At 38.0% G+C, this 25,719-nt stretch overlaps 1 protein-coding gene across 2 annotated transcripts in view; it reads right to left on the minus strand.

Annotated features, from left to right (window-relative positions):
* MYO6 (myosin VI) overlaps positions 1–25,719 on the minus strand; it is a 169,933-nt gene that overhangs the window by 87,903 nt on the left and 56,311 nt on the right. For both annotated transcript variants that reach the window (XM_050950114.1, XM_050950113.1), the window contains exons 6-11: positions 23,928–24,033; positions 21,249–21,304; positions 17,619–17,716; positions 16,396–16,560; positions 6,268–6,348; positions 3,105–3,285 (exon numbers count right to left, since the gene is read on the minus strand). In XM_050950114.1, the coding sequence (XP_050806071.1) occupies positions 3,105–3,285; positions 6,268–6,348; positions 16,396–16,560; positions 17,619–17,716; positions 21,249–21,304; positions 23,928–24,033 (687 nt within the window). The remainder of the gene's footprint in view (positions 1–3,104; positions 3,286–6,267; positions 6,349–16,395; positions 16,561–17,618; positions 17,717–21,248; positions 21,305–23,927; positions 24,034–25,719) is intronic.

Consider the following 25,719-nt stretch of genomic DNA (forward strand, 5'->3'; position numbering starts at 1 on the left):
GATTACACACTATGTACTGAGATATGAGACTGAAGTTTGAGAAATATAAACAAGTCATATAATATTATATTAGTATGACATTTTTGTATTCACAAATCCCCTTTTTACTATAAGAGAAACAGCTCCAGTCTGCAGTCTAGGAGCAGAACAGGACCAGAAAGAAAAAGAAACATTGCAACCTGGAGATCGACTTTCCTAACCCATAGAATTCTCGACATCAAAGGATGCATTTCTTGGTTCCAAAAACTGAAGATTTATAAAACTACTAGCTCTTAAAGAAAGGATTATCTCAGAACACAGAAAGAGTTGGAGAAATAAATGTTGATGTTTGATAATGTACTGCAGTTGTTTATACTCTTCCTAATTAGTTATTGTTATACTGATTTATTGTATATATATTTTGATAGCTATTTTTAAAAGACTTTAAAAAATTCCTATGTTTGTAAATATTTCACCCATATATTTACAAGTCTAACAAAATTACATATCTTAGTTCTTATTTCACTTGATGGTTGTTGCATTTAATTTCTGAAGCAGTTTTTCCCCACATGCCATATAATAAATCAGACTTCACTATCTCAGAAACATGGCACTAAACATGATAACCCTGACATTAGTTAACCATAAACTTGTATAGGGTACACAAGAAAAATAAGGGTTGAGTTGGCGGAAACGACACTAGTTTCCATTAAATGCTTTCTTTGACAAATCCACAGTGAAGGCCTTTCCAGCATTATCATGTTTTCATGATGCTGTAAAGTGTAATTAGAGTAATAGATTTTTAAGGCCAAACCTGTCTGTACTATAGCATTTTTCTCTTATAAAGACAATCAGTCATGATTTAAAGATTTTTAAGCAAGAGAATCCACCACATCCTTAGGTAAATTGTTCCAACTGTTAATTACCTCCCGTTTTAAAAATCTATGCTTTATTTCTAGTCTGAATTAGAATCTGCTCATAGACCCACAACAATTTAGCAAGGGCTTGACATAAAAAAAAGTTCAGCATTTTCCCATAGTTAAGACTTCTGTATCTTCAAAAAATAAAATAAACTGTGATTACTTTCGCCAGAAGCACAGACCTTTTATCCCTCATAACCCTAAAACTAAGGTGGAATTATTGTGAGGGTAATAACAAATGATGAAGAATTAAGGGATTCAGGCAGTCCTCCACTAACTGTTCATTGACAGACAATAAAACATTTGAGTTCTTTAAAAGACTAGTGATTTTGTGAGGAAATGTAATGCCTGAGAGTAAACTGGGCTCCACTGACACACCACTTTCAAACGTAACTTTTATCAACCACAAAATTTTGTCAGGTAATTCCCCAGCTTTCTGAAGCAGCAGCAAAAGTTTATATCAGGTTGGTATAAACACACTTCAGGAGTGGAGTCCTGCCCCAGCAGAACATATACGGCCCACCAAAGCTAGGCTACCTTTCTGCAAGTTTCAGCAAGTCCTTTTAACACCTGTGTATGTGTACATAGGAGGGGTGAGAATGTGTGGGGCTTTTACTCACATTTAAACACTTTGAGTTCTTGAAGATCTTATTCTAGAAAATGGTTTGAATTGTAAGTTTAAATAAAAGACTCTTCCCTTCTATGTTTCCCTCCATCCACTGCACTCATGCCATTGCCAATCCCTGACAGTCCTACTTCCATGTCTTCTGGCCTCTGCAACTTCCTCTTCCTCCCAACCTGTCTCCTTTCTTCACCCCACTCCACCATGCAGCCCATGCTCCTGCCCATGATAACCCATTTGCAGAACCAAACAGTTCCTTACTATCCCCAGCTCACTGCCCATCTTTCCCAGACTTCTCTTCTTTCACATTTTCCACACTCAATTAATGCCTGGAACAAACAGCTAGTCAATTTACACTTACAAACCTCTAAAACCTCTGAAAATAAACCTACCTTATAAACCTCTGAAAATAATTTTAAACATTCCTCTACATGCTCATTCTAACAGATCTGTACAAATATGAACCTGGTTATGCAGGTAGCAGGAGGTAGGGAAGAGAAGAACAAGTTAAAAAGCTGCTATCTTGCCATCTTAGACATACACAATTTCCACACAGAGAATATTTCTATCCTGGACAAATCCAAAGTGTGTCAAGATTGGAGTTCTCTTAAGTCTCATCCATAGAACAAAGCAGCAATAAATATATACGTTTAAAGAAACAAGAAGGATAGCAAAATAGTAAATAGACCTAACAAAGTTAAGTTGCATAGTAAGATTATCAGTTTCCCAGCTGCTCCTTATTTCGCCTCCCCCAGCCTTCCTGTACCTTCAATTTATATCTCTGCTCTGCCCCCAACTACCCTCTTCCCTACCAATTGTAAGATTATAAAGCTGATATTACAGATCTTTCTTCAGCCCAAAATTACTAAAAGGAAGGTATTTCTCCATACCAAAATAAACAAAACAGACAGCTGAGTTTCTAAGCCAAGACATGCTAGTGAAAAGAGCCAAAAATCAAGCTAGAAATTTTTTAAAAATTGAATGATAGGTAAATTTTCAAAACATAGCAGTGCAAAATTTCTTTTCTGATTTCTACCAAAAAACTTTCCAGGAAACCTGTTTCCTGATCAATTTCAGGGGACTGTGTTAGTGCCTTTGTATATTTATTGATGAAGTTAGAAAACGAGACTTCAAAAGAAGATGAGGTTGATAATGGGCAGCTAAATTAACTTTAGCTATGGAGCAGACATTGAACAGGATTTTGTTTCAGAATGTAGTGTGCATTTTATCTCAGTTAGTCATCTTCTTGACAGAGCAAGAAGCAATCGTCTCAAGTTGCAGTGAGGGTGGTCTAGATTGGCTCTTAGGAAACACTATTTCACTAGGAAGGGGGGTGAAACACTGGAATGGGTTACCTAGGGAGGTGGTGGAATCTCCATCCTTAGAGGTTTTTAAGATCAGGCTTAAAAAAGCCCTGGCTGGGATGATTTAGTTCGGAGCTGGTCCTGCTTTGAGTAAGGGGTTGGACTAGATGACCTCCTGAGGTCTCTTCCAACCCTAATCTTCTATGACTGTATAATCTAGTCAAGAAACATTCATACCTTTTTAGAAGAAGACTATAATAATTAAAAAATTCATCTAACCTGAAGTACTCCCAGCTTCCTCAAAATCAATATTTCCAAGGTGAAGGACACCAGCTACTACTCTGAAAAGATCAAGCTTCTCCGCAACATCCAGGCCAATCTTTTTCATTGCTGTGCACATTCTGTTGAAGTCTCCATGATCATCCAGTAGAGGATCCTTCAGGGAACCTGCTTTTAGGTACTATTAAAGAGCAAGAAAAGCAGACTATTTAATCAAACGATTGAAAGTAAACTGTAATTAATAATTTATTTTATGAACAAGCAGCACAAAACATGCAAAAACAAAACCATAAAATATATAAGGGGACTAAAGATGTTACTATTTATACATGCTTAAAAATATTATAACTTGCTTTCAAGTGCCCTTGACTCTTAGAACATTAACCAATCTTCAGAAGAGACCTAATGAAGTAGGAGAGTTTGACAGGTAGCGGAGGGGAAACAGGAAAACAGCAATGGTTCAGCAGCAGATAGCATGGGTGATTGCAAAAAGCAGTTGTGAAAGGTTGAGTATATGAACTGGGGAGGGTTTCTAGTCTTTGATGGGGAAAGACAAGTTGGGGTGCTAGTGACAACATTATTATGTGTACGACATTGACAGAAGGAAGGAGAAGGGGCTACAGGATGATTCAAAACTGGAAAGGAATTGGAGTTTTTCACTGGGTGGTTTACAAAAGTATATTTGTTTACATTTCCTGTTCAGAAAAGTATATTTTTCTGCAGTGCTTTAAATGTTAAAAGACAAGCACCCATTAAATATTATAGTCATCTTTTACTGGCTGTCTTGACACCAGAATACGACATAACTTCATTATTTCAGGGTGGCGACAGTAAACAACTGCTTGCAGCCAAAAGGCTAAAACAAACATATACATAATTTTTATTTTTACAATTAAATTTTAAAATGCTTTAAATTGAAAAAGATTGCTAATTTAATTGAAATAAGAGTCCACAGAATAGCCTATAGTGAAAATACTACTATTGTCATGTCAGAATAAAATAGTGCATGCATCTGAAAGATTCACGTCAAACAGTAGTTAGACACACACAAAAATTAAACTAAATTTTCTAATTATATAAAATGATCACCTCATCTTCCTGATAAGGAAAAGAAAAAGAATTTAAACATTAATTTACCGAGGAGCTATTTCTATTAAAATATAGAACAGGAACAAGTTTAATAAGTGACAGAGCAAAGAAGACCACAGCCTATCTAAAAAGAACTGGACAATATAATAGTTTCCAGTTAGATAGCTAGACTTGAGGTTCTAGTGGACTATGAAAAACTTGCTTTTTTTCTATTACTCCTCAGTAAATAGTCTGCCATCCAATCCCAAAGAAATTTACTTCTTCAAAGACAAGGGCTTAATACTTAGTGGTATCATGTGTTTCACTACTTAGTCGTCAACATTCATTTCCAATATCATCTCTTTCTTTTAGTACATTTTAATTCAGACATTAACAATGGTTTCAAACTGAACTTTGGATAGAAAGTGTCCATTAACAAACAGTATTTCTATAGCTCAGCAGCACTCACAAAGAACTATTACATTAAACATTTTCTTTGATTGGCTTAATTATCTGCCAAGACAGACATTCATGATGATGCCTTACAGCTTGGTGGTGGAAAGTTAAAATTTAACTCTCCTTCTCACCAACAAAACAATAATAAACCACTCCACAGTGCACATTAATAGGCTATTGGTACATGAGTGGGATGCATAATCAGGCATTCAACCAAAAATCAAGTGCCTTGAGCCACCTGAGAGGATCCACAATAGCCTTGTTGAACTACCTGAAGTGGCTTACTGTTATTAGAACATCAGTTCCAGTCATTTAAATTACAGTTTACAAAGTAATTAGTTTATTTGTCGGGGAGATGTGAAATTTCACATGTTCTACTCAGAAATGCATTGTTCCACTAAGACAGGGGTTGGCAACCTTTCAGCAGTGGTGTGCCATTTATTCACTCTAATTTAAGGTTTCGTGTGTCAGTAATACATTTTAATGTTTTTAGAAGGTCTCTTTCTATATGTCTATAATATATAACTAAACTATTGTTGTACGTAAAGTAAATAAGGTTTTTAAAATGTTTAAGAAGCTTCATTTAAAATTAAATTAAAATGCAGAGCCCCCGGATGGATGGCCAGGACTTGGGCAGTGTGAGTGCCACTGAAAATCAGCTCGTGCGCCACCTTTGGCACACCTGCCATGGGTTGCCTACCCCTGCACTAGAAAAAATAGTTCCTACTAGTAGAATAAGAGAAAACAGTTGCGGGGGGGGGGGGGGGGGAAAGAGTGTGGTGAAGAGAATGTGCTCTTCCTGGGGATGAAATCATAACTGTGCTTAAAGAATCGGTGTGTGGCTATGACACCACTCAAAAGGCCTAACCATCCAGTGAGATCATGGCTTTTGACACTTAGTGCCCTCAATCGCACTCCTAACTTAGTAACTACTATGAAATACAGAATTGTCCAAAACACCACAACAGCATCAACATAGAGGTTTTTTGTTTTTTTTAACTATGAAAAAGATTATTCAATCTCAACTGGTTAAACTTTGTAACAGAAAAAAAAAAAAGCTTTACTTGTATTTTCTGCTTATTTGTTTCTGCATCTAACTCATAGGAATATAATTAATTATACAGTAATTCCAAATAGTTCTCTGGCTAAATATACCATAACCAGCTATTAACAAAAGCAAAACAAAAAGGTTGTCAACAAATCGTAAGTGGTAAATAAACAATGCTCTGCAAAGTATCACTGCTAAGAGGAAAAAGAATTTAAGATAACATTCTGTACAAGATATTTGCTTTGTCTCCTGTTGAAGATCTGCTGAGCCATTAAGACAAATATAGGAATTAAAGTAAGATAAGAATTAAAAAGGGATTTTTAAAAATATTTTAGGGGTTACATCTTAGGCTATAAATTTACATTTTTGTTTTTAAAAAGTCCTTTCAGTATTGAACCTGATAATAAAATATTAGAAACACTTCAAAACTAGAACTTTAAACATGCCAGCCAGTTCCCATTTAAACCTGTCAAGTAAGATGTGTAAAATGAACATTTCATTTTATTCTAAACAAATGTGATTGACATTTTTAACATTATCAGCATAAGACAGTAATTTGAAGTAACTGAAAATGTGGAAAATATACCATACCTCAGGACTTTTGCGATTTTGCAAAATTTGCTTGTCTGTGTCTTTGGTAGCAAAGTATCTAGTGCAGCCACGATTTAAATACTACAACAGAAGGGAAAAAAATGCATGTCATATATAAACAGAATAAAACAGCAAGGAGATAATTAGCTAATGATCTAGTGCTTCAGACCAGTTACAGCATATTACATCTTCTAACTTCAATGTATGACACCAATTGCATACTGTCAGGCATTCAGGATTACTTCCTTGAAAGCAATATTTTATTTATAACAATCACATCACAGAATTGGAAGATGGGAACAAAATTCTTACTTGGAAGTATTTTAATTCTAACAGAAGTACTTCTTGTAAGCAAATTGGGAAGACACAGTCAGAACTAATAAATGAACAATTAAAATTAGATACACAACTATTAAAGGAACATCTTTGTGACTTGAAAGAGACATACAATTCACATACATACCGCAGTATTTAGTACTGAATTAAATCAACCTCTGTAAAAAACTTTGCAAGTAAGTAACAAAAGAAAAGGTGCTACTTCCTAGAAAGCCAGCTGTCTGTTCAAGTAATTTCAGTTTGGGTAACATACACATCTCTTCAAAATTTTGTAATACATTTTAAGAGATTTCAGATATGTATCTCCACATCAAAGAAATTAAGTGATATCTCAGCAAAACAAAAGCTAATAATGATGGCGTACATCAGACCAGTGTATGAAATTTCACACCAAAAGGACACCTGCTGTTGGAGGAAAACATGAGTTTATGCCCCATTTTAAAAAACAAAACATATGAAGATGCAACCAGTACCCTCATAATGAACTGCTTTTGAAAGATAAAGGAAATGAAGCTCCAGACAAGGGAAAAATGGTTTATAACTGGACAAAAATGTGTATTCCTACAGGTAGTAAACTCCACCAATACATAACTGCAGTCAAGCTTGGGTTTTGGGAACTGCATTTGCATTCCCATTTGTAGTAGGAAGCTGCAGGGGGACATCAAATAATAAAACCAGTACTTACTAGCATTTTACATTTTCAAACCGATGCACAAACTTTACCATAATTAACCCTCAGAGCATTGCTATGGAGATTGCTAAGTATTATCCTCAGTGTTAACAAAGCTGCCAAGTTTTACACTGGTGAGAGAGAGACACTTTCAAGCCATACACAAAAGATTGTCTCTCTCACTAACAGAAGTTGGTCCAATAAAAGATATTACCTTACCCACCTTGACTCTCTAATATCCTGGGACTAAAATAGCTAAAGCTACACTGCATGCTGTTTCATGGGTAAGGCTACATTTTAGTCATGGGTATTTTTAGTAAAAGTCATGGATAGGTCACGGACAGTAAACAAAAATTCATGGCCTGTGACCTGTCCATGACTAGTACTATATATCCTGACTAAATCTTGGGTGCTCTGGGGAGGGGGGCAGCCTGGGGATGCTGCACCTACTGGGGAGGTGGGTGGGCAGTGGAGAACAGCCCAGGACTCCCGTTGCTGTTGGGGATGAAGGGGATTGGTATGGCTGGCAGGCTCCCTACCTGGCTCAGCGTGGCTCCCCCGATATGTCCCTCAAGCTCCTATGTGGAGGTGCGGCCAGGGGGCTCTGCATGCTGCCTCCGCCTCGAGCGCCAGCTCTGCAGCTCCCATTGGCTGGGAACCACAGACAATGAGAGCTGCAGGGTGGTGCCTACAGGTATAGACAATGCACAGAGCCCACCTGTACAATACGTTTTAAAAACAGAAATGTTTCTCTATGCAGTGAAACACTTAAGGAGTTGACCAGAGAAATAGTTTTGTAATTGAGAAAAAAAAAGTTCTATGTTTACAGGACTTGAGGTTTCCAGTGGAAATCTTACAGGTTGACAAAGTGAATGACTGTGGAATTTAATAGTTTCCTGTAAAGAAGCAGCTTAATCCAAACATAGTGGGTTTTATTATAAAACAAAAAACTCCAGTCAATACACATATTAGGTTTAGGGCAAAAAGGTATTTTCAAAGCATATAATAAAAGATGATGATTAGGGTTTTCAGAGCTTAGCAAGATTAAACATCAGTGTGCCATTTTCTTCAACCTTCACGGTATTTGTTGTCCACTATCATCCTCAATTATAGATAAATATGGGACTGCATAATAGTTTTGATTCCTAAGAGGACTGACACTAGTTTGGAACCCCCATTTGTAATCCTGAAATCTGTGAGACAACTTACATAAAAATAACCTTAATATAAAAATGAATTTTATGGAAAGAGTTTTTTTACTTCAGCTTTTCTAATAATCTTAAATTTCTGTGATAACTGAAGAAAAGATGATGTACCTTAATCTCAACAAAAAAGGGAGGAAGAATTAAAATGTTACATTTGCTGTTTGCACAAAGTGAATTTTTCTCACCATGTAAGTTATTATTTAAAAGCACTCGAATGAACATCTAAATAAAATGAAAACTACTCTGCAATTATGCAGACTGGTGAAAATAATCTTAATGCATATTCAATAGAACTGAAACACCTGGGAGGAAATAATGTTTCAACAACATAACTTTAGTAGCGAACAGCAAATCAAATCAGTTTATAACCTGATACAATTGCAAAAAAAAAAATAGCTAGTGTGATTCTAGGCTCCTTAAATAAATGCATCATCATAAAACAGTAAAGGATCAGCACTTCTGCATTGACAGTGGTACCACTGTTACCAGTACTGGACTCAAAGTTCAATTTTAAGCAGGGCATTGGCCTCACTTTTATAACTTTGCACAGGTTTGAGATTCAGCTCTTGCAGCAAACATGAACAGGTAGGTAGGAACACAATAAAGAAGATATCTGTGGGAAATTGTTTCCACATGATGTGAAAACAAATGATTTTTAAAATAAAAGCACCCGAAAAACAAAACAAAAAAACTTTAGTCACAAGTATTTCTCATCCTAAAGAACTGAAGCTGTCTTTCCTCAGTTACCACACACTGTATGGGCTTCATACACAATAGATAAATTGTGCGACAACATTAGAAGAATCACAAGAAGAATTGGTAAAATGCAAAATAAAAAAGCATTAAAGATCTACTGCTATCCCTGGAGCCCAAGAAAGTATTTGATAAAGTAAAGCTCTTAAAAATATGGATATTAGAGATGAGGTTTTGAGGCAATATCAAGACCTGGATAAATATATTATGGGACACCACTTCCTCTGCCAGGATTAAAATTAAGATGTTTAACTCTAACGAATTTAATCTACAAAGAAGAATCAGACAAGGTTGTCCTCTATTCCCTTTGTTGCTAACCCTCTTCAACGAACTCGTAAGAATAGCAGCATAGCAAGGAGTTACAGTTAATAAAAACAGAACATAAAACTGCATTGTATGTAGATGTGCTATTAACCAATCCAGCATGATCTACTGCTTTCTGAAACAAATTTATGAGTTCAATGATAAATCAGGATACCAAAAATAATACTAAATCTGAAGCATCAAATATAGGGCTTGAGTAATTTACAATTAAACAGCTACAGAATACATATGAGTTTGTACAGACTAAACAAAGTACTTAAAAGAAAATATTTCTCCTAACCTCCATGAGCTACATGAATTTATTTTCCTCCCGATATTCCAAAAAATGATGTGTTGGATTGGAATAAACCAACATTTTTTGGGGAAAAAACTACATCCTGTACTGGAAAGTCCAACTCAACAGGCCCCTGACAGATCTAGCAGATAGTGATGGAAAAAATAGAGAAGTAGCTAAGAACATATTATTTTGGATCAATGTAAAAACGCCTAGAAGAGATCTAAATCATCATCTACCTGTGTAATCACTATGGAAAAGTATAAAATACTTTATGAACAGTACCTCACTCCATTAAGCTACGAAAATTATATAGAAAGGAGTCAGCTTTAGATATGGGGGAATAGGGTCTGTATTATTATCTGTATTACCATAGCACTTAGAAACCCTAGTCATGGCGCTGTACAAAACGCAGAACAAAAAGACAGTTCCTGCACCAGAGATCTTACAATCTAATCATAAGACAAGGGAAAACAGATAAATGCAGGCAGGACAACAGGGAATTACAAGGAAAAAATGAGACAACATTGGTCAGGATGAGGCATCATGACAGAGTTCTAAGGAGAACAACAAGGCAGCTTTGCAGATGTTTAGGGGGACTTCCTCCCAAGCATGAAGGGCAGCATAGCAAAGCATGACATTTGAAAATGAAACAAATGAGTATAGGATGCTAGAGTATAGGATGGGCTGACTGGAGATGCGAATAGACATCTGGATAAGTGTATGGGAGGTCATAGGTGTAATAACCTTAGTCCCAGATTTGGACCTTAGCGTCCAAAATATGGGGGTTAGCATGAAAACCTCCAAGCTTAGTTACCAGCTTGGACCTGGTACCTGCTGCCACCACCCAAAAAATTAGAGTGTTTTGGGGCACTCTGGTCCCTCTGAAAAACCTTCCCTGGGGACCCCAAGACCCAAATCCCTTGCGTCTCACAACCAAGGGAAATAATCCTTTTTCCCTTCCCCCCTCCAGGTGCTCCTGGAGAGATACACAGACACAAGCTCTGTGAAACTACACAGAGGGACTCCCCCTCTCCGTTCCCAATCCTGGAAACAAAAGTACTTTCCTATTTCCCCAGAGGGAATGCAAAATCAGGCTAGCGATCCAACACACAAATCTCCCCTTGATTTCTTCCTCCCACCAATTCCCTGGTGAGTACAGACTCAATTTCCCTGAAGTAAAGAAAAACTCCAACAGGTCTTAAAAGAAAGCTTTATATAAAAAGAAAGAAAAATAAGTACAAATGTTCTCTCTGTATTAAGATGATACAACACAGGGTCAATTGCTTAAAAGAATATTGAATAAACAGCCTTATTCAAAAAGAATACAAATCAAAGCACTCCAGCACTTATATTCATGCAAATACCAAAGAAAAGAAACCATATAACTTACTATCTGATCTCTTTGTCCTTACACTTAGAAACAGAAGACTAGAAAGTAGAACTACTTCTCCAAAGCTCAGAGAAAGCAGGCAGACGGAAAACAAAGACAAAAGACTCAGACACTCAATTCCCTCCACCCAAAGTTGAAAAATCCGGTTTCCTGATTGGTCCTCTGGTCAGGTGCTTCAGGTGAAAGAGACATTAACCCTTAGCTATCTGTTTATGACAATAGGTAAGTAGGGATAATCTATGAAAGGCCTTGAAAATGGAAAGAAAGCAGCTTATGTTTGATGCAATAGAGAAGGGGAAGTCAGTGAAGGGGGGACATGGTCAAATTGATGGGCTAGGACAATGATCTTTGCAGCAGCATTCTGAAGGGATCTCAGCAGATTGCATTTGTCAAAATAAAAGATGACGACGTACCAGGAGACAAGACAATGAAAGACTGGAGGAGAGTTTTAGCTGTGTGGGAGCATGAGAAAGGCCATATCTTAGAGATGTTATGCAGAAAGAATTGGCAAGATTTAGACTTAGCCTGGATGCGAGGAGAGAGAAAGGTCCAAGCTGAAGAGGATGCCCAAGTTATGGGCCTGACAAACAAGTAGGATGAGGGTGTTTTCCATAACAAGTGAGAAAGGAGGTCATGGGGAACAAATATATTTTAGTTATGTTTAGCTTAAATTGAGGACTACATATGCATGAGGAGATGTCAGACAAAAAGACCAAGATTTTAGTTTGGACAGAAGGAGAGAGGCTTGGGGTAGAGAGGGAGATCTGTGAGACCTCAACACAGAGGTAATGTCTGAATTTATGTTTGCAGATGAGATTATCTAAAGGTAAGATATAGGAGGAGAAGAGAAGGAGACTAAAGACAGAGACCTGTGGAACCCCTATTGAAAGCTGGATAGGGGATGAGGAGGATCCTCCAAAGGACATGCTGAAGGAGCATTTCAAGAGGTACGAGGAGAACCAGGAGAGGATAAAGTCACAGAAACCAAGGGAGCACAAGCTTTCAAAAAGATGATGATCAATGGTGTTGAAGGCAGCTGACAGATCAAGGATAAGGATGGAATACTGGCTCTGAGCTTGAGCCTTTAGTGAGAGCAGTTTCAATGGAGTGCCAGGGGAGGGAGCCAGACTGGAGATGGTCTAGAATGGGATCAAAGGAAAGGAACTCCTTTTTGACAATTACAGACAGCACATTCAATAAGGGCAATGAGGGAGTAGTCCAAGAGGTAAGTAGGGTCAAGATGGTGGCTTTGGGGGAATTTTTTAAGATGGGGGAGACTAGAGCATGTTTCTATTCTAAGGGGAACAGCTGGAAGAGAGTGAGAGGTTAAGGAGAAGAGTAAGGGATCAGAGAGAGATCAGGGGACGGGATAGGGTCACTGGGTCAAGCGCAGGGGTTAGAGGAGGAGGGCAGATGAGAAGCCTCTGTCTGTCACAAGGAGACTAATAAAAGCATTGTAAGAGGGGAAATGAAGGCAAGCTAAGGGGATGGGATTGTGTGTGTAATATTTTGCCAACTGACTCAGGGAAGAAATTGGCAAGATCCTGTGCAGAGAGCAGAGTGGAGGCAACAGGAGGGTTTGAGCAATGAGTCAAAGACGATGAAAAGGCAGCTGGGACTGCAGGAGTGGGATTCACGTTGTAGTAGTAGAGATGTTTAGCTAGGAAGATGGCAGAATTGAAGGAGGAAAAACCAAATCTGTAGTAGAGGAAAGTCAGCTTGATTACAGGATTCCTGCCAGAGACACACTGCTGCATGCAAGGAGCAGCAAAGGAAGCCGATGTGGGGGGAGAGCAGGGCAAACTTTACAGTGAGGAAGAGATGTCCTAAAGAGTCCAGGATGGAAGGGAGTGAAGCGTACAAAGAATCAACCACCATAGTAAGAGAAGAAAGAAAAGAGAGGAGAGGGCTGAGAGCAGAAGAGAAATCATCAACACTGATTCACTGGAGATCATGGAAAGACCAACTGACAGGTTATGAGGGGGGATCATGAGGGATGGTTAGAGAGGGGAACTAAGGGTACGTCTACACTACAGGATAAATTCGAATTAGCTTAAACCGATTTTATAAAACAGATATTATAAAGTCGATTGTGCGCGTCCACACTAGGCACATTAATTCGGTAGTGTGCGTCCGTGGTCCGAGGCTAGCGTCGATTTCTGGAGCGGTGCACTGTGGGTAGCTACTGTAAAATAATGAGGCCAATAACGTCGATTTGCATCCACACTAACCTAAATCGATATAGTAATATCGATTTTAGCGTTACTCCTCTCGTTTTGTAGGAGTACAGAAATTGATTTAAAGAGCCCTTTAAATCGATATAAAGAGCAGTGTAGTGTGGACGGGTGCAGCATCAAATCAATTTAACGCTGTTAAAATCAGTTTAACAGCGTAGTGTGGACCAGGCCTAAGTAACAGAGAGATTAGAAAGAGAGCAGTCAGAGGTGTAGCGAGCGCCCTCCATACCCTCCGACTGGAGGGGGCCCCTAAAAGTGGCAAAAAAAATGTAAGGTATAACTAGGTAAGTGACATTTATTGACGCTATTGCACAATCCATGTTGGTTTTACTGACAAAACGGTGAAGTCATTATGATACATCATAATGCTATTGGCTACATCAGTTGTCTGGTCGGTCAGTTTCGAATTTTAGTTGGACCCATTCAAAGAATGTGTATTTGAGTTCATAATGGTGGTTGGCGGATAAATATTATTAATTTAGTAGTTTAGTTTTTTATTGTTTCCAATGCAGAAGCGTGCTTTGTGATGTCTAAGAGAATGTATAAGAGCGGAGCTAGTAAACGAAAGGCAGCAAAAGATGCCGAGAAGGAACTTGAGAAAATTCCAAAGTTGTCAACGTATTTCGCGCTGCAATCCAACGTACAGGTACAGGCACATGAAACAGACAGCGCTAGCAGCGACGAATCATATCCAGAAGTGCTTCAAGTGAGGTCGAAGGTGAAGCCAGTTGTTCTACCAAACAAACTGTGACAGATATTCCAGCTGCTGCCAGGAAAGAAGTATCTGAATCTGAACCACTGACTGATGATCCAGGAGATTGGCCGTCTATAATATCGGACAGGCAAGTGTGTGACATTGTTGCACATGGCCCACCGCAGCAGAATGAAAGTTACGAATTTCCATTTAACGAGGAAAGACGGATGTTCACAAATACTCATTTCTATCGAACCATGGCAAATGACAAGAAAATAAGACGTTCATGGTTAATGTACTCAGTTCAGAAAGATGCCATTTTTTGTTTTTCTTGTAAATTATTTGTAACTGGCGACATACCGCTACATCGTGGAACATCTGCTTGGAAAGCACTGCCAACGAACTCATAATGGAATTGAATCGTTTTATTTATGTCATCGAGAAAGAGAGAGGACTTGTCACGGCAAACAATTTTTTAACATACATATACAAGAACAGCCTTCAGGAGATATATCCGAATCTTTGCATTTGCATCACAATTCTTCTGATCACACCAGTTACTGTCGCTGGTGCTGAAAGGAGCTTCAGCAGAATGAAACTGATCAAGACTATCCTGCGCTCAACCATGACAGATGACAGGCTTTCTGCGCTTGCAGTTATCTCAGTCGAAAACAAGATTGCCAGATCTCTGGACTATGACGCAGTGATTAACCAATTTGCGGAGAACAAGGCTTGAAAGAAGCGCTTTGCGTAAATACGGAATACATGTACACTGTAGGCCTATGTATACATAATATGAACCCTGTATATTGTATAAAATAAATATCGCATTCCAGTTTCTGCATTGTAAGGGGCCCCGGACATATGTTCGGAGGGGGTCACGTTCTTTGTTGCTACGGCCCTGAGAGCAGTGCTTGCTGAAGACTAAGTCAAGTGAACAGCCCTTTGGCTGAGTGGGAGAGTTCAACCAGGGCTGCGGATCAATTGAAGAGGTGAGGGTGAGGAAGTGTGCAGTTGAAGAGTTGGATGGGTCAACAACATGGAAACTGAGGTCACAGATGATGAGTGTGGGAGATAAGGAGAGGAAAAAAAGAGCCAGGAGTTGAAATCAGAGAGGAATGCTGACAGCACCACGGAGCGAAAGGAGTGTCAGATGCAGTGTGGTTCAAATAAGGAGAAAGTGTGGGGAGTGGAAAGGGTTGGAAGTAGCAGGAATGGGAGAGAAGCCCAACACTCCACCACAGTCTGATCCAGAGCAGAAGTATCAGAGAAGTTGTCTCTGGCAGATGAGGCAGCACTAGAGGAGTGTCATATGAATGGATCCTGATCTCAGAGAGCCAGGAACGGGAAGGAGTGAGATACAAAGAGGTCATAGATAGCTGAAATCTTTTTAGAAACTGAGTGGGAAATCCAGAGACAGAAAGAGAAGGGGAGGAAGGATGGGAGAAAGAAAGGGATTATTGGCAGGAGGTTAAGTGGCATGAGAGGGACAAAGATGGTGGCAGGAATGAATATGAGAGGTGGAGATTGTGGGGGTAAAGGAAAGGGCAGAGTTGGGGTAAATGTCAACAGAATTTAGGCGGATGCCACGGATGCGGGACGTAGATTTATGTTGGTGGAAGGAGATCAGAGTGGAGAAGGGAAGATGAGTGAGTGGAGCTGGTGGGAACTAGAGGGGGATGAGAATACACAGGAAGGGGAGACAAAACCAAAGAGGAGGGGATTCAGGGGGAGGGAAAGGATGCTATTTCCTGGTCCTGGTTCTATATATAATGCAATTCCTTAAGATACCAGTATTTTGGAGGAAAATAAGTATAAATTGTCGAGACAACTGAAGTTAGGTTACTGACAGAACCCATAGTTGATTCCATTAGGTTGAAGTCCAAAGGAAGGATCACTGATAAAAATCACTACTACAAGCCAGATGTACAATAGCTCGTTTTTGTAAAAGCAAAAAAATTCCCCAAGATTAGTGGCATGGAGAAATAAGCTACGGGAAATCCTTTAAACAGAAAAATGGTAGACAGCCTTATTTTAGGATCAAGTAGATCTTATAATGAATGGTTATGATAAATGAATAAATAAATACACAATAATAAGAGATTACCACCACAAATTGGTCTTTTAAAGGTAACAAATAGAGCTTATGAATAAGATTTGTTGATATTTGTTTGAAAAGTTCATATATGTTAACAACAAGATGAAAAGATTTAAAAAAAACGTACAGCAGCAGCAAACTCACCCTAAAGTTATCTGGAGAGCTTAAAAACAGCTTTTGCCTAATATCTTCAGGAGCACCTGCACAAAGCCTGTAAAAGATGTGGTAATTCCTCTCCTCTTTGCCTTGCACACAGATCCTGGATTTCTCCAGAAGATAATGTGACACAAATCCACCAACCACCAAATTCTAGGAGAAAGAAAAACAATTACATTTTTAATCATCCAAAAAATACAGACATTTACAAATATATCTGCTTGATCTGATCAACAGTGTTCCAACATGGCATGTTCTCTGTCAGTACCTAAGGATGGCCACTACCAGGCAATAGATGAAAACATTTCCTTAGATACTATTATATATTTAAAACTATTTTTAAAACACAAATTAAAATATAACTTTTGTTAAGCTGTATAGTTATAGGCATTTTTGGTACAAAAAAACCTCAGTCCAACAGTATGATTTCAGTCAGCCCCAAAATACCAGCTATAGACACGAGGGTCCAAATTTTCATACAGACACAAAAATGTTTATTCTCCATTTAAGTGTGCAAATCCCCAAATGTACACATGTAATGCATGCACACACCTATGCATAATGAGCAATATTTACTGTTGTAAACATATCAGGAGAATTGTGTGCCAAAACCCGGTTAAAATCTGTTAACAGTACATTTTTTAATGCAGGGGAGTATTATTCTTGTAAATTAAAATTATATTCCATCAGTTTGACTCCAGTTTGCCAGTAATGACATGGTAAGGGGTGGCCTCAGTTCTTTTTTTCAAGGACAGCAGAATACACCTTTTCCCTTGAGTCTGGTAAGCAAGGTAACCGTTGCTACCACTCAGCCTACTTCTGGTTTGGTGTATCTGTTCCCAGACAATGGTTGAATGCTGTATTTGCAGCCAATTGAAAATGTAAAGAGAATAACATTTTAATAGGAAAAAATATAGAGCTCCTACAAAGAATGGGGTGAGAGAGAAGATCCTCAATATCAGAGTTTCTCTACCTCTTTGATACCAGGGAGTGGCTTGCTGCCTTCCAAAACTGTGTCAGGGAGATCTCAGGGACTAGTGTCAATCCACAGACCAGTCATCACAAAACACTGCTGTATATGAATCAACAATGACTCAGGATGAACAGAGATTACATATTCACACGATGGGAGGGTGCCAACCACCAAAAACCTATGCCACCAAACAAAACTCACCACTGAATACCTAACTACAAACAAAAAATACTCAAACCTTTTCGTTGAAGTGGATTTCTACAAATTTTCCAAAACGGCTGCTATTGTTGTTGCGAACAGTCTTTGCATTTCCAAAGGCTTCTAAGAGTGGATTGGCTGTTTAAAAATAAAAGATTTCAAAATTTGATTCAAAGATGACTAGCACAAAAAAAAATACTTCACATCACTTTGAATAATTAGTTATCCTAACTGTAAAGTAACTACTGAGGATGATATTCGAAAGCTGAATAAGTCTTTCCGTTTAGAAATAAAATTAACATGACAAACTGCATTTTTTTTCAAATTGTACTGAATCTACTGAGGAAGCAATTTGTAATACAAACTTTAAATATTCTACACCAGGTGCGGTTTCTGAATCTGAACTATAAAATATTTGGTGGCTATCAATGAAAATGATTCAGCTAGTATTTTCTGAAAGAAAATTGGGTAAATAATAACAAACAAAATACGAAGTATGATGAACAATTTGAGGTCCAAGTCGATTGCCCCAAAATACAACTAATTTTCTCACCTATTCCTCAAGCAAAAGCACGAATAAGTATATATGAGGTGAACACTATGCACAGTAACATTAATAAGGGGGGAACCAAGAGCTGTGCTCTAAGAAAACCCAGCATCTATCCCAATAACATTTAGTTTTAAGGACTTAAAACTGTTGTTAGAATGGTGCATACTGAAAGAGGTAAGCTCTTCAGTAGCAAGGACCCCAAATCACGTAAGGCTTTACAGTTCAAAACTGACATCTGGAAAGCCCACAGATACATATTGGAAGACATTGCTGACTTTGGAAAAGACTTGGAAGGTGCCTCCTATCACTAAAGTCCACCAAGCAGGTGGCCACATTCTGCAGTAGCTGTAGCTCCCAGTCTTCAAGAATAGCTCCGTCCAGAATGCATCGCAATAATTCAGTCCATACATATTGAACATGCACCGTTTAAGCTGCGCAGCACAGTGCTTCTGAAAAACAATTTTGCTAGCTAGCAAAAGCAGCAATAGCAGGCTTGGCAAAACTGTTAACACACCATAGAAAACTGTTTTTAAGGAACTGCTGACAACTTACAGTGACAGACTGACAATACCCTGTAATATCCTGAGGAACCCTTATGGAGTTGAGATAAAGTTTACTGAATTAAGGTTTATTGAATTAGGGCTGATACCTTTGGGGTACATTGTATTCTTGTGGGTATGTACCTTCTCAAGCAGTGGGGGGATGCTAACATACTTCCTCCGTTATCAGCGGAAGCCACCCCCTTGGAGAGGCGTGCATATACAAGTTAAAACTGGATTCTCCAGGGACCAACAAAGAAAAGATTTTTGGATAAGTAGCCTGGTTTTAAACTGGCTCAGAGCCGCCTTCTTGATCCATGGAGGGCCCAATCCTCAGGGTAGGTTTGGAAGGACTGGTCCTACTGAAGCCTCTGAAGATTATGTGCTTGTTCTAAGCTGAAACTGATGAATTTATAACTACAAGGAACCCCTTGGGTGGGCATTTGAACTACTCCTGTCAGAAACTATGTTAGGGTTGCGATGAAACCTGGTAAGCTTATTTGCATGCCTGCAGGTTCTTTTATTGTTTTTAATGTTTTCTCTGTGACGCTTTTATCTTAAGAATAAAATAGGCGTGCATAGAAAGAACTGTGTAGTAACTTATAATTGTTGACAACTACTCTTATCAGTCTCTGAAGAGAAATCAAGCAGGTGTGCTCAGGCAGCTAGTATCTGCTGGGAATAGCACAGTGAAGGCAGGGAACAGTGGAGCCTGGAAATTCCCCAGTCAGAAGAGGTGACAAATGGTTCTCCACTCAGAAAAGCAATGGTTAGGGAGCTGGAAGCCTGGGTGCCCTGGCTGGACCACTGAGAGGAAATACAGGTGCAGCTGCCCTGCACTATGACACATGCCTTCACCTTAACATTGAACTGCATTAAAACTAAAGAAATTCAGGAGAAATTGTTCCCCAGATTTAAAGCTTCTTGAAATGATCTACAGGTCTGATGCTACTAATATTAAAAGGTTATCAATAGGAAACCCACAATAGTGGGATAAATTAAGGTTGATAAAGTGTCAGACCTTCCTTGGAATTTTGTTATTCAAAATTACAACCTGATGGTTAAACTTCTTAATATGGCTCTCTTCACAGTTGTTATAAACAAAAATAAGTCTTTCAAGTTTCTGATATTTGAAAATCTGGGCTTCAAAGTTGCTATGTTAATAATAAATACTTATTGAAGAACTGTTAAAAATAGCTTAAGTAATATTTCAGAAATGTGGATTATTGAATAAAAAGGTGACAAAAGGTCTTTCAGATCAGTTACAGGTTCTCCTAACAATACAGCAGTTGTGAGCATGCTTGTTAAGAAGGTGTTTACAATTTATTAAAAATTGTTTCAAACGTGCAGTAGATGCTACTGTAGATAGCACAATTATTTCACAGCTTTTTCCAAGAATACCTACAGCTACCAATCAACATTATGGAATGCAGCTTCAGGCATTATGTCCAACTGTCAGTCACTTTCTGAGATCCCACGGCACATAACATGGATTTGGATGTTTATATACCCAGCTGTAATTAAGCAACATCATGCTTATTATACCAGATCTATAAAAACAAAAAATGAAAGCCTGCTCTATTTCTCTGAACAAGATCTAATAGCTAGAAGTTGAAGCTAGACAAATTTAGACTAGAAATAAGGTGCAAATACTTAACACTGAGGATTATTAACCATTGGAATAAATTAATAAGGATTGTGGTAGATTCCCCTTCACCAGAAATTTTTAAATCAACATTGGATATTTTTTTTAAAAGACATATTATAGTTCAGGGAAGTCCTGTGGCCTTATTATGCAGACTAGATAATCACAATGGTTCCCCTTCTGGCCTTATATTGTATTAATACAACAAATTTAAATCCAATAAAGATGACACAGAAGTAGTAATCAGGATGAGTTGCCTTATGACGTATACAAATTAACATGGCAGAAGATTGATTGGAGAAACCTTATTATTGAAAATTGCTTCTGTGTTTCCTCCCAAATTTGAAAACAAAACAAAACACCCCATTCCACTAAAAACCACGGTTGTCAGTGATGGTCTAACTGCCTCTACACATATCAAACCAAGTAAGGCCCCACAATTTTAATATCACACACTTGCTTATGTAAAAGCAGCAAAGAATCCTGTGGCACCTTATAGACTAACAGACGTTTTGGAGCATGAGCTTTCGTGGGTGAATACCCACTTCCTCAGATGCATCTGAGGAAGTGGGTATTCACCCACGAAAGCTCATGCTCCAAAACGTCTGTTAGTCTATAAGGTGCCACAGGATTCTTTGCTGCTTTTACAGATCCAGACTAACACGGCTACCCTCTGATACTTGACACTTGCTTATGCATTTTCAGGACCATCTCAAAGAGTATTATTATTATTATTATTATGTGCTCAATATATCTACACTAAGTAAAACAGAAGAAAATCCCAATCAAATATCTTTGTAAATTACATGGATTAAAAGGCCATTGACCTTTTATTCCCAAATTGGTTTGATGATATTTCAATTCTAGATTTTGTTGTTGTTGAACATTTTAAATTAGAACAATTTGACCTTTGTTCACTTTAACAAAATATAATACCTTCTACTATTCTTTCATCAATATCTTGACCGGTACCATAGGATTCAGTCAAATACCTGTAAAGAAGAATAAAAGACAATGTCCATCTCTCTTTTACTCCAGTCTGATTGAGGAAATTGTTAAATGTCTGTATTATATGTTGGCCATTTACACAGAGGGGAACATATCTGAACATTTTAAATGGAAGATTATTTTACAAGTTCTCTGTGCATACGCATTTAAATAAGTTAAAACACTCTTCTATTGTAAGAGGAACATAAGTATTTTTGTTGGCTTTGAATGTGGTTTTTGGAATTTGACTTCATTTTTACCATATTTTCATCTCTGTATATGTACATCAATATTTGTAGAAGTGGTTTTTTTTGTCAATTTGACCAGTATATTATTGTGCCATCTGTAGGTATTGGTTAAGCTTTTCTCCAGCACTTTTTATCCATACATCAGAAATTAATGATTATTCACATACATACTGGCTAGCAGCCTATAAACAAAATCCTGTTTGGATTCTGGAGAAGCAACTGCAGCTCCGTAATTAGGACAAAGTTCAATTTTACCTTTAAAGAAGGAATTAAAAAGGACTAATTTTACAAAAAGATAGTCTGCACTCCAAAACTGCATACACTAAACATAGCTTACACTTGGTGAAAGAGCACAAGTAAATCCACTAGTCAGTTTAGAGGTCAAAATCAAATTTAAAAATGGATCCTTTGAGAAATTTTGCCTCCACCATTACACTTATTTGTACCAGTTACTTATCAGTAACTAGATACAATGCAGACCCTTCAAACATTCCACATAGTTAAAACCCACTGAAATTTTGTAATCATTGGCTACCTTTGAAGAATATTTTAAAAGGAGCAGTGGTAATGTCCTCTTGTTATGCTTCATAACAAGGTTGCTCTTTCAGTAAAAGAAAATTCCACAAAGAATTCTTTCAATACAGCTGCCATCTTCTAATGTTCTCAGGGGAAGCAAGGCCACAGGGAGTCCTCAGTTAAGATGCCTTCTTTCAAAACGCATCCATATCCCATTGCTTCCTATAAGAATGAAGCCAAATGGCCCTCAGGCTAGAGGGTGGCCTCCTAAGCTGTCAAAAGGCAGAGAACACCACTGAGGAGCAAGTGATTTTGGGCAGTGGCCATCTTTTCTGGAGTTCAGAAGGGAAGGAAAACTGGGGCATCTGCATGTAATGAAATGTGGGATGCAGAAGGGAGGGGGAAATTAGGGGTGCCTACAAGGGAAAGTGCAAGACAGGAGGAAGATGGAAAGATGTACACTCTCTGCATTACAGCACTCTGGCAAAGCAAATGAGTTAATAAAGTAGGCTTTACTGAGCAGTATTCTCTAGTTGTGCAGTTCTAGCATGGCAGCAAGCAGCCAGGGCATAGCAGTCAATCTAGTCATAAATGTTAAGATAAAATAAAAAATGATTTAAGGTTGATACTATGCATCTTCTAATCAATATCACATTAGTGTTCTCAGTGTTTCTTGTTTAGTGTTCACATAAGAACATACAAGAAATTCCCAATAAAATCCTATGTTATGTTGCAGTTGAAGCTGAGCACACATATCAGTATTTTTAAGACAATTATTTTATTTCAGACTACGAGTTAGAAACCCAAGAAATTCACAGTTAAGGTTAAACTTAAAAGAAATACAAGCATGGTAAGGTATAGAAATGCACAGTTAGGGCACAAACCATAATTCTGCCCTAGCATGACACCATTAAGGAAAACTAGAAAAAAAAATCTAATATCTGTAAAACGCAGCTTTATCTAATCTGGGACAACAAATACTAAAACTCCCAAAACATAATCATATGGGTATTACATTATGTCACTGGTGTAGAGTAAAGGTTGTTTGGGAGCTCTGTCATTTCCATATTTTATCACTAGAGCTACAGTTTTTGCATGAAAATTTCATGGCAGACATGCAGGGAATAAAAAGTCCCACAGAAGGGTCATCAAATGTAGTTTTCACTTTTACGTAGTAAAATGAATGTTTCACCTCGAAATATCATTTAATCCATAAATGCAGTTATTGGTAGGCTATTTGGCTATACTTTTTATTTATTTATTTACTTAAAGGAAGAGATTGACACAAAAAAGTGTACCAAAGTGGGGGGGTGGGGGATAAAATAGTGGATTATATAGTGGGGATGTTGAAATGTGAGGCCCAGAACACGGGAGGAAGGTTGGAAAGCAATGGTTCCTATTGCAATCTGGTCACAGTACCACTGAGGTTTGGCCCATCCACTCTCCCATCTCTATCTAGGGAGGTTGGACAAACCAAACCCAAGTGGCACTGCAAGCACATGTGCCAGGTTGCAATGCCCAATATGAAAAGCTGGCCAGGCTGTGTCCCGCAGGACAGGAACCACCGCTGCAGGGTGAGCTCATTACTGACTTTACTGAAACTCAAGATTACTATGAACACAGTGACCACCATTCCAAAATTATAGTTTTATTTATCATGTTTGCATTTCTTTTAAGTTTAACCTTAACAGTGAATTTCTGAAATCAGGCAGTTGGGAGCATTCAGCTGTCTTGCTGGATCATGCCTTAAATATATATTAATAAAATTACAAATTACTTTAGAATTTATCTCTGAACATGATATACTAATGTATCAATACAAAAGATTCCCAGTGAATAATTTTCTGGTTACACATGTACAAACCTCAGAACAAATTTTGTATTTTCTGTCTTGCCAGCTCCTGATTCTCCAGAAACTATGATGGACTGACTCATCTTGAGTACCTTCATGTCACGGAATGCTTTATCAGCTAGAATAAAAATTACATTAAAAGGACACAAAGTTGTTATGTTACCCTCTTATCATCAACTGATAATCAGAATTAAGTTATGCTGTACATGACACCTAATTTAATCCCTTTGAAAACAAAAATCAAAACTCTACACATTTAAGTTTCTGCATTACATCCTATGAAAGTCCACTTCTGCTACCTCCGTACATTACATTACGGTGGCCCACCCTCAAAGAATGAAGCCTTGCATCTTCAAAGAGGCTGTGGCAGCAGACCAGATAACCTATGTATGACCCATAACAACTGAACAAGAGACATTTGTATGCAGATAATTCACTTGTATGTGAATTTCAAAGAGGTGTACTAGACTAGCAATCATTAACTCCTTCATTTTTAGTAATAGAAATCAAGGGGAGATACAAAGTGTATTTGTCTGTGTTTATCTATATCCTGTTAGATGTTTAACAATGTAACCAAATTAGCTTGTTGATGATACATGTGTTAATTGCTTTAACTATGTATGTGACTGTGTCCAGATGTAAGACACTGTGGGAAATAATATTATCTACATTGTCTTTGGCTTAATTATCTATGATGTAGTATGATATGATCATATCTATGATGTCAGATTAGCCGGAGAATTGGCTAATTGTCTTATGTGAATGAGTATAACTAGTTTACCTGTGTATGTATAGGAAATAGAAGATTTAACTTCAAAGCAATGGTCCACAGGCGATCTGCATTGCTATTCTTCCTTGTGGGAAGGCCCTGCTGTGGCAATTTCTGTGAGGAGGCTTGTTAACCTGCTAGAAGAGCTATAAACGAGAAACCTCAGGCCTGATCCTACCATCTCTAATCTGCTTAAACTTTGAATAGGGAAAGTATAAGTCATAAGACGGAGATCTTCCAAATAAGTATTTGGAATACCCTGGAAAATGCTTGGAAAGACTAACAGACTTTACATTTAAACTGCCTTTGGATTCTGACCTGTTGGGATGATTCCAGAGAGACTTTTACAAGCCAGCAGTTTATTCCATCACTGCTGTGATTTTCAACTATGAACACTGGAAGTCATTTGTAAGTATATTGATATCTTAACCATTTATAACTCTGATTCTTTTATTCATAAATGTTAGATTTAGTTATTAAGGATTGGCTGACAGTGTGATATCTGGGTAAGATCTGAGATTCATATTGACCTGGGGATAACTGTCTGTTCCTTTGGAACTGGTGAACCTCACATATGGTGAAGAAGGTTTTCAATAACTTTTCACTATATTAGACATGGTTGTATAGATGGGAGCCAAGAGTTGGAATGCCTAAAGGCTCCTTGTTAATCAATATGGTATTACAGAAGCTCTTTTGTTACTGCCTTGGTGAATCAAATTACAGAATAAACCACCAGTTTTGAGGAGGGTTTGCCCTATTTCTTGCAGTCTGCCCTGAGCATGGCACTCTCGGTCTGGCCCATCCAGGCAGCAGAGTCACAGAGGCATAGACTCACACAGCTATTACTGAACTGAACTCCGGTGTTAATGTACAAAATAGCAGAGCATTAATTTTATAGCTATGAAAGGGTTTTTATTAAGAAATTTTCAGCTTCACATGACATTGTGACAAATTATATCCTGACACACTGACTCATTTTCATATTGTTTCAAACTTCCCGCATTTTGTCGTTGTGTAAGAGATCCTGAAAAGGAA

Source organism: Gopherus flavomarginatus, chromosome 4 (genome assembly GCF_025201925.1).
Source record: "Gopherus flavomarginatus isolate rGopFla2 chromosome 4, rGopFla2.mat.asm, whole genome shotgun sequence".
Taxonomy (NCBI): domain Eukaryota; kingdom Metazoa; phylum Chordata; order Testudines; family Testudinidae; genus Gopherus; species Gopherus flavomarginatus.